The following is a 10171-nucleotide window of genomic DNA, read 5'->3' as shown; positions in this document are numbered from 1 at the left end:
GCCGCAGGAGCCGCACCCCCAGCCGCAGGAGCCGCACCCCCAGCCGCCGGAGAAGATCAAGGTCTGTGGTAAGAAGACGAAGCTTCAGTATATCACCAGTCAGATTAAGGCGATCAAGAACACCCTTGAGAAGAAGGTTTAGCAGATCTCCCATCCGTCGTAAAAGATCCCGGTCTTCTGAGAGAGGCAGATCACCCAAACGTCTGACAGATTTGGGTGAGTCATTATTTTAAAATTTAATGGCATTGTAACAGAATGTTCTGAACCTTACTTTTTTCTGATTTTGAGTCAAGTGAAATATTTAGTTATTGGTATAGGATATTTTTGTTGTTAAGTTTTTATGAATAAGTTGGCCTGTATTTAGGAAATACCAGGATCAGTGTATCGTAATTGGAGTTAAAAAGATCTGCTTTGGAGTATAGTAGAACCAAGGTGTTTCCACACTAGAATGTTTTATTTTGTTTCAGTTATCTTGCCATAGCTAAAGATGGGAAGCAGAAGCAGATGTACAACTATAGCTAAATTAAAAACAAGCTAAGTATATGCTTAGATTGATATTGTATGTATTCTAACATGCATCCTTGGAAATAAGCCTAAAATTACAATGTTCCTTTTTTAATAAGTTAACATATCTTAAAATGGCATTATAGGACTGTTAAATGTTGGCGAAGGTAATTCTGATTGGTATAGTTGGTAATGGAAGTGAGTAGGGAATTTCGAATGTGGGGGTTATTTAATTGGGTAGATGATACCAGGTAAATAAAGTTAAATATTTTAGATCAGAGTGATTTTTAATAATCTGTTCTGCTTTACTTTAAAAATAAGTGCTCTAATTTCCCCTGATTTTAAATAGTGTGCAGAGAGGATTAAAACTTGATTGATATGCATGATTACCTACAGTAAGTATGGATAATTTATCGTTATCCCAGTATATTGGACATTTCTAGGCCAGGATTGTCTAAAGAAAAACAGGTTGAGATTAAAAAGGGAGAATCTGCATTCAGTTCAACAGAAGTTTTTTGTTTTTTATTCAAAGCAGAGGAACAGTATGTAACTCCTCAAGTGATTACAAGTTGGTGGAGACATGAGTAAAATGCATACATGTCTCTTTTACCAAATAGTAACACTGTCTAAAAAAGGGTAGAATGTCATTACTATAATACTGATAGAGATAAGGTGCTTTAGAAACACAGTGGGAAAAGGAATGTTAATTCTGACTTAATGACAACTTATTAGAAGAGATGGCCCATAGGCTAGGCACTGTGGCTCATGCCTGCAATCCCAGCCCTTTGGGAAGTCGAGGTGGCAATCACCTGAGGTCAGGAGTTCAAGACCAGCCTGGCCAACACGGTGAAATACCGTGTCTACTAAAAATAAAAAATTAACCAGGTGTGGTGGCACGTGCCTGTAGACCCAGCTGCTTGGGAGGCTGAGGCAGGAAAATTCGCTTGAACCTGGGAGGCGGTTGCAGTGAGCCAAGATGGCACCACTGCCCTCCAGCCTGAGTGACAGCGAGACCTCTGTCTCCTATAAAAAAATAAGAGGTGGTACAGAGAGTGATTTAAATTGGCTTTGGCAGGTTTGTATCTTAGCGTGTAGTAGGGTGGTGATTGTAGTTGTGTAGTAATCTGTTTTTTGTAGTATTCGAATGGGAAGCTCAGTGTGTGGACTTAATTCTTTGAATGAGGCCACTGCTTAAAAACTTTGAACCACAGTGGTTTGGTCACAGCTATAACTTCAGAGCAGAATATTGTTGCCTATAGTTTTTTTCCTTTTTTTTTTTTCTTTTTTATTAGATACCCAAGTTCTTCGATGGACCTAGGATGCCTTTAGTTTTGTTAGCTTGTTAGACTTTTGGAAATATAAAATGTACAGCCTTTTAGGAAAAATGTAGCTTATATTTTTCTTCTTACAGATAAGGCTCAATTACTTGAAATAGCCAAAGCTAATGCAGCTGCCATGTGTGCTAAGGCTGGTGTTCCTTTACCGCCAAACCTGAAGCCTGCACCTCCACCTACTATAGAAGAGAAAGTTGCTAAAAAGTCAGGAGGAGCTACTATAGAAGAACTAACGGAGGTAAGCTAGGCAGAATTTGTTTTCATTTTTAAATGGATTATTCCAGTGATGTTGACTCTGGAGCGTGCCAAAACCCGAATTGTGGGGAGAACTGATAATGGCTGGCACCGAGTGGCCAAAACCCGAAATACAGATGTGGCAGCGGCAGAAGCTCTGTTTAGCAGGCCATTATCCGGGATGGCTAAGCTCCGCTAGCTAAAAGTTACTTCCCATTACTTTTGCTTTCCAGTTTTAGAAGCCAAACTGACTGAGGAGTGGGACGGTTCGTTTGAATGGAGGAGGTGTTGAGTGAGCAACACGCAGAAGCTCGCCTACAGTTTCGTTTCCATTCACGACGTGTTCACTGATCGCCACGAGTATACTGCATATACGCAAAGACACAGACAATCTTCAGAAATGATCTTTTGCCACCGGAGCTTGGAAATTATTAAGAATAGCTGGCCATTGCCTGAAAGGAACTTCTTTCGCATCAACATTTCGGGTTTTGGCTGTTTGGTACCAGCCATTAGCGATAATGGCCGGCCATTATCAGTTCTTCCTGCGGTTCGGGTTTTGGCAGTAACATATATATTTTAAACACACCTATTTTTGTTTTTAAAAGTTTGATCTTTTCAATTGAGGCTTTTTTGGGGCTTTGTTTTATTATTATTACTATTTTTTTGGTGTGGGTGGGAGGGGGGAGATGCTGAAATATTGCTGCTAGGATCCAGAAATACCACACTGTTTCATATATTGAAACTTGTTATTGGCTAGCCTTATGCCAGCCTGCCACTGTCAATATATTCTGTTCCCCTTGGTTACAAGCTTAATATACTCTGTGTTTTTGGCGAAATGAGCTTTTTATCCTATTGTAATATTTTCGATTGATAATAGATGTCATTAAATCTACTGCTTGTATAGAGACAGGTCTACCCAGATTTACTCTTGACGTTTTTATAAAGCCAGGTAATGGAGTCTGTTCCTTTGCATCTCGGAAGGAATTGACTTTGCTTTATGTGTCAGACCTCATCAATTGCACCCTCTCCATCATGCCTTATTTTCCTTTCTTAAGTTCTCTTTAAACTCAACCCACAAAACATTTATGGAGAGACATGTTGCTATCTAATCCTGTTGCAAATATTTCAGATCTTTTGTTTTGCCATACATTTGGGAAAATGTAAAGCTTCTGAATCTGTTTCCTCACTTAGATTTATTAAAATATGAATTACAACTTTCGTAAAAAAATTAAGGACCTTGTAAAAGCTTCTATTGCTTGCTTACCTAATTCAAGCTCCTTATCCAAAATGCTTTGGACACTCAGTATTTTCCTGTTTTTAGCCCCATCTTCAGCCTTCTTGTCCCCTCTAAGTTTCTTCTCACCCTTTTACCACTACCTGACTAGGATGATTTTTCCTTTCCCTACCAGTCTTTATTCTTCACTATGAAATTCTGGCTTAGAAGTCTTCAAGGAATATTCCTTGATTCTCTTAATTCTGCCTGACTCTATTCTCTCTTAAGCCTTTGTTCTTTTAGCACTTATGTACTCAGTTTGTATTATATCAGTTTGCACTTGTTATTGTGTTGCTCTGTAAAAGCATTCAATTATTTCATGTATATGTATTCCTTCTCTTGTTCTAGATTGTAAGCTCCTTGAGAGCAGGGACCATGTCTTCTTCTTTTTTTTTTTTTTTTTGTATTCCCCAGACAGTGCCCAGTACAGTGCTCTCTCTGCACATAGTAGGTGCTCAATAAATGTTATTGACTGACCAGCCAGAGTGTGTAAAATAGTAGTTGATATGCCAAGTCACGTATCTATAACCTATCATGAATCTTGTTTAACTTTTGAAAGTTGCTTTTATATGGTTTTGATTCTAAGAAATTACATGTTCTACATAAAGCGTAAGATTTATCTTTTGTTTGTTTTTACTTTTAAAGAAATGTAAACAGATCGCACAGAGTAAAGAAGATGATGATGTAATAGTGAATAAACCTCATGTTTCGGATGAAGAGGAAGAAGAACCTCCTTTTTATCATCATCCCTTTAAACTCAGTGAACCCAAACCCATTTTTTTCAATCTAAATGTGAGTATTAGTGCTATGGATTGGTAAAACAGTGTAACTTGTGGAATTATTTAAATGAAACCAAGTGGAATTCAGTTTATTAATTTTTGTTTTAAATACTGAGAGAAATAATGGACAATATAATTTCCTTCAGATTATACTATATGGAGCTTTAATTAAGAAACACTTTATTTTGTAGATTGCTGCAGCAAAGCCAACTCCACCAAAAAGCCAGGTAACATTAACAAAAGAATTCCCTGTATCATCCGGATCTCAACATCGGAAAAAAGAAGCAGATAGTGTTTATGGAGAATGGGTTCCTGTAGAGAAAAATGGTGAAGAAAACAAAGATGATGATAATGTTTTCAGCAGCAATTTGCCCTCTGAGGTAAGTAGGAGAAATATTATGTACTTTTCCTTTTTTATACCTGAATCTGCCATTTCATTGTTATTTTATATCTGATTTGGATTCTGTTTCACTCTTCTTAGGGCCGGGTTAAACGGCAGGGCCGGGTTAGACGACAGATGAAACAACCCGCAGCTTCTCATTTGACAGTAACTCGATGCAATTCACTTTGTGGAACCAAGCCACAAAGTGAAAAGCATCGAATTGCAGAGAACAGTGTTATCACATCCCTACCCAACATTGGGCCCTCCCTGCACTTGTGGGAAGGTAGTCCAAGGTACAACTATTTAGCTTCCCGATTTGCTTCAAGGCTCTATAGCTCTAGATTTTGGTGGTAGCAAATTTATTGGGTGGAGGGATTGAGTGGAGAGGGGCGGATCCTCAGGTTCAACACAAGAACTGGATTGGAAAAGGTCATTGTAGGCTGATGTGAGCATCTTGGGTACATAGCCCATTGCCCTTAATGATGGTTTCTTACTGTTTCTCTGGGTTGTTTGTCAGATAGCCTTTAGTTATTATTTTTCCTTCCCTTTGCTACCTTGGCCCTTTTAAATTCTTGTGTTTAACCTAATGCTCAGCCTTGGTACTCCATTCCCTTCTCCTTCCCCTCTTTGCTACTATTAAAAGTCGGAGAAGTGGAATTCACACCTTGAAATTTCTATGGGGCTATAGTTGTATCTTAATAATGCCAAGTGTCAAAACAACCCCATTAAAATGCCGCCTGATTAAATAATGTGCTGCTAAATATAGTGCACATGAAAACAGCAAGACTGTATATATATGTAAATATATATATATATGTATCTTTGTATGTATCTCTGTATCTGTACCTTTGCTGTATCTTTTAATAAACAGTTTACTTTTATTTAACTTGTTGTGCAAAATCACGCTTGGGGGATGTGGGAGGGTGGAGTCTTAATAGGGGGGTGGGAATTTTAAATACTATAGATTAGTTTTCATCACCTCTTGCCCCTGGTTTCCAAAGCCCAGACTTTTGTCCAAGGACTGGACTAGATATCTGATGCCCATCCGGACGTTTTTCTTACAGTTCTGGGATATGTAGGTCAAGAGACACCTGTACTCTTCACTGCAGGTTCCCTTCTTTGGCTTGGCCATATCATCATCTTCCAGTAAACACTTCCAGTTCTACAAATAAATCCTGTTTATAAAATCAGAAAGTGAACAGAACCCAAATCAGAAACTTTTTGATAGTAGTACTTTTTTCCCCCAAGCTATTCACAGGTGACATTTTCACTTTTTGTTTGTTCGACCTGCAGCATTTTGAGGGAACAACTTCTATACAGTGAAGTTGGACATGATAACTAGCCAGTGTAACTTTCAGTTAATGGTGATAATCTGTATTCCCATGAGATTCAACAAATGAAGCAAGTTGTCCCATCACCAGTTAAGGTCGGGAGGGGCGGGATAGTTGGTTTGGATAATGTTTTAGTGACACCATTTGAATTGTTAATCCCCAAATCAGGCTACCTGCATATCTCAAGAGAGAAAGGTTAACTGACATTTGCAGCTGACTTAATCTTCTTGTAGTAGCCGAATATAAACCATGCAAGAGGGCTGAACAAACTTACTTAGAAATCCTAATATGTATGCTTTTACTAGTTAATTTCTTGCAGAGTAAGCAGTTAACAAAGAGTTGGGGAAAAAATAGGGAGAGAGTCTGTATGACAAATATTTTCCAATGAAGTGAAGACTTAACAAATACTGCAGAATTCCAAGGGATCTTCCTGAGAAGATAAGTGAGCATAACCCTTTTGAATTTCTTCAGTTCATCTATGGGGAAAGTGCTTAGAAACTCCTGATGCTTACACTTTTTTTGAGAGAGAGAGAGAGAGTGTGTGTATTTGAAATTCAGTACTCAGCCATTTTCAATCTTAACACTGAGTGTGGTGCCTTAGCCTTGTTTGTCATCAAAAGTTGTCAGATTTTAATTAAAGGTTGAGGATAATTATTCTTAAGAAATCTGGTGGGAAAAGTTGAAACAAATAATGGTGACATTTTTTTGTTAAAAAATTTTTCTTACCAAAGAAGAATCCTAGAAGGTAAAATTATTTAACAATTCTTTTCAAAGGGCTAAATGAATAAAGCAGATGATGTCTGTTTTGGGACGATATGTATAACTATTTGATATATAACCTCTTTAAGTTACTTAGAAGATTAGACTCAAAGGAACATACAGATTAATTCTAAACAAGAATCCCAACATACTAGGGCAAAGAGACAGGATTGCCTTTTGCTTTCATATCTCTGCACTTTTACCTGGCAATAATGTTAAAACATGTAGAGGAAAGTGTCACAATTTAAAATTTATAGAAGGTAAAAGTCATGAATCTATTATTTATACAATTATCAATGTTTATTATTTAGAGACATACAAAATGTGAAATACTTTCAGTAACATTTTATGGGAGCATTGACCCTTTTGATTTCCTTGTTAGAGTTTGAAATGAAGGCTTCTAGAGTAAAAGGAGATAGCTCTTTTAAATGGTCACCCTTTGAACTGAATAGTATCTTTTATTTTTATCTACCAGTCTTTTTCATTTTAATAAATATAAATGGAGTTTGTGGTTCTTTGTTCTTGAGCATAAAACATTTAGGCAAAGATCACAGATTTTAGCTCCCGAAGAGGGATGAATTAGCTTTGCTATAATCCTTAATCCCACCAATTGTCTTGCATATGAATGCTCTTTGACATGAGTATGAATGGATAGACATTGTGGATGGAGCAGCATAAATTCATTTCTTATGGAAAAACAACTCATCAGACTGTGTGCGGTACTGCCATAGCATCGTCTTCATACTCAGACACCAGCCAGCATCATCCTCAGTAAGGAGTGACTACAGAACTTTCACCGTATTTGTGTGAATTTGATTTATAAACAGTGAAATAAAAATGTTGGATAACTAATATTTTAAAAATAGTCCTCAGGGGCATTAATTCTTGGTAATAAACTTAGCAAAGATTTATTGGGTAGAAGATTAGAATGTAATCTTTGACATAAGTGGAGTAATAACTCACTCATTAGTGTGGAGTTTTCATGGGTGTAGTATCAAACAAATGTTTTAGGGGTCCAGAGGTAGTATTGTTAAGGTCTAGTGAATGCTTAGGTATTAACATCATCTTTATCTTAAGTAGTTTGCTGGTTTGTATTACCAAATAATATTTTCACATCCCAATGGAATTAAACATTCTTTAATTTATAAGTTCTAAATGTATAGGAAAACTTCCTGGAGTAAAATGAAAATTTTAATTGGAAGTTAAACACATACAGGTCCTAGCACTGCTGGAATGTGTAATACACAGCCTTGTTATTAATTCTTCCTAGATTCTCCTATGTGGTTAACGCTGAATTTCTCTGAACCATTTAGTAGGTTATCTTTTTGTTTTCCCGTTGTACTTCATTTAGTCTGTTATACACTGGAGAATTTTTTATGATACAATAAAAAGATTTGTAATTCACTTTTTAAAGCCAACCAAACACATCATAACTGGGACGTTCTGTGGCTTTTATTTTTGTAGTTGTTATTTTGCTCTTTTATGTATTAGCCTCTTTATATTTTAATATTTGCTAAATAGTCTAAAATCATGTTTTCTATACAGACCAAATGCTTTTACTCTAGGTCTGTTTTCTTAAAGTTTTATGTCTTTTTTTGAGATATCTATAATTACCAATATAGAAAATAATTTTCTGGTTATAGGTGTTTCTTTATCTGACTCACCCCATCCTAACAGATATCTTTAGCTCCTTTATATCCTTTTACTTATGTTCTAAGAAGTCTCTTAAGATACTTGTTCTTTTTGTCAACAGTTGTGTGAACAAAAGGAGTAAATTGATTTAGAAGAATTTTCTAAATGAGAAAAATGTAAAAGGCCCACTGATATGTATAATATAGGTCATGAAATGCATGTTACATGGTGCCATTGCATTATGTAATTTCATTATGCCTCAGACACCCTTGTAGGCTTTATAGGTAGCAGTTGTCTGCTTTGTTGCTGAGGGGGGGAGAGTAAAGAATTTGGGCAGTTTTTATTAACCTGAGAATTATATTTCAGGATACTTTTTATGTCAATTTCACCTTAGAGCAAAGGTGAAAAGTCTGTAAATAGTTGCCCATTATCCTACCTAGAATATTACCACAGATTCATTTTTATACATTAGGTAACATGCTAATCTATAGTGTATTGGTAGAAACTAAGGCTTGTCGATGACAGCTTGGTAATAGTATTCTACAGATTTAAGATTCTCTTTTTCCCAGTTTTTGGAAGAGCCTTTTACCATCATTTTTGGTGCCTTTCTTACATTTCCAGTTTCTGAATATTAAAGCATAGTTAAGATTCTAAAGCTCTGTTGTCCAGCAGTTACCAGCCACTGAAAAATCAGGTTTTTAATCACACTGGTTACATCTCAAGTGCTCAGTAGTGATCACTGCAGGAAGTTTTACTGGACAGTGATGCTCTAAAGGGTAGCTGTGGTATTATGAGTGTTTCAATACTGATAAGTAACATTGGGTCTGACCCTTATAACTTGCTGTTTGGGGATTGTAGTTGGCTTTTCATGCCTTTTTGTATAACTTGAGTTACCTTGAAAGGCTGAAAACAGGCTTTTTGATGTAAACTTTTGAGGATCCTTAAGAGGTTAAGATAATCTTGATACATTCTACTTTGAGTATATGTTTTCACATGTAAAAATAAAAATATGGCCAGGTGTGGTGGCTCATGCCTATAATCCCAGAACTTTGGGAGGCTGAGGTGGGTGGATCATCTGAGGTTGGGAGTTCGAGAACAGCCTGACCAACATGGAGAAACCCTGTCTCTACTAAAAGTACAAAATTAGCTGGGCGTGGTGGCGTGTGTCTGTAATCCCAGCTACTCAGGAGGCTGAGGCAGGAGAATCGCTTGAACCCTGGAGGCGGAGGTTGCAGTGAGCTGAGATCATGCCATTGCACTCCAGCTTGGTCAGTAAGAGTGAAACTCTGTCTCAAAATAAATAAATAGGTAAAAATATGAAACTAATAGTCAAATTACCATTTGGTAATAAATTTTTGACATGAACTTGCAGTTCCCTTGGTAAGTGTGTTGAAGAATAAATGAAGTTTTATGAAATTTTATTTACATATCAAGGTTGCTATAATGAAATTCCTTTCAGAGTCATGTGAATTTAATATGCAACACTAAGATTCGAAGAGTTTCATTCTGGAGATAAATGGTGAGGCGTTTAGGTTACCTGCTTAATGAAGGCTAAAAGTAAAACTTTTACAGGTATAATAGTTTGCTTTCCACTTAGAAAGAATTAGTTTTATTCTAGAAAAGTTATTTTTTAGAGCCATACGAATAGATTTGTAGCTAATTTATAGTTGGAAATTAGGACTCAGGAGAGTTAAGTGGGTAGACGCATTTTCCCCAGTATCTTCTCAGATTTTAGCCTTTTCAGAATAAAAGCTTGTTATTTATGTCTAAGCACCCTAACACTTGGATTTATAGAGACTGCTAGGAAAAGCAAAGTAAATGTCAGAAGGTTAATGAGGCAGTATTGAGGTGTGCCTTCGAAAATTACCTTGATAATCCTACCTGACAAACCATGTAAGGTAGGCCTAGGGGACATGAATTTTTTTTTTTTTTTTTTTTTTGAG

The 10171-nt window shown here is 36.6% G+C and overlaps 1 protein-coding gene and 1 long non-coding RNA gene across 2 annotated transcripts in view; one reads left to right on the top strand and one right to left on the bottom strand.

Annotated features, from left to right (window-relative positions):
* The window catches only part of SON (SON DNA and RNA binding protein), a 34234-nt gene that overhangs the window by 11568 nt on the left and 12495 nt on the right, over positions 1 to 10171 (top strand). The window contains 4 exon segments of the mRNA XM_032276599.1: positions 1 to 216; positions 1916 to 2076; positions 3991 to 4137; positions 4316 to 4504. The exon segment at positions 1 to 216 is cut by the window's left edge and continues 4 nt beyond it. Coding sequence (XP_032132490.1) covers positions 1 to 216; positions 1916 to 2076; positions 3991 to 4137; positions 4316 to 4504 — 713 coding nt within the window.
* On the bottom strand, positions 5013 to 9342 carry LOC116550589. The gene is made up of 2 exons (XR_004268494.1): positions 9123 to 9342; positions 5013 to 5681 (listed from the first exon to the last, which is right to left on the bottom strand). It is a non-coding gene; the product is annotated as an uncharacterized LOC116550589 (long non-coding RNA).

Source organism: Sapajus apella, unplaced genomic scaffold, assembly GCF_009761245.1.
Source record: "Sapajus apella isolate SASKATOON/1434 unplaced genomic scaffold, GSC_monkey_1.0 scaffold8, whole genome shotgun sequence".
Classification (NCBI taxonomy): Eukaryota; Metazoa; Chordata; class Mammalia; order Primates; family Cebidae; genus Sapajus; species Sapajus apella.
This window is presented reverse-complemented; position numbering and strand designations above follow the sequence as displayed.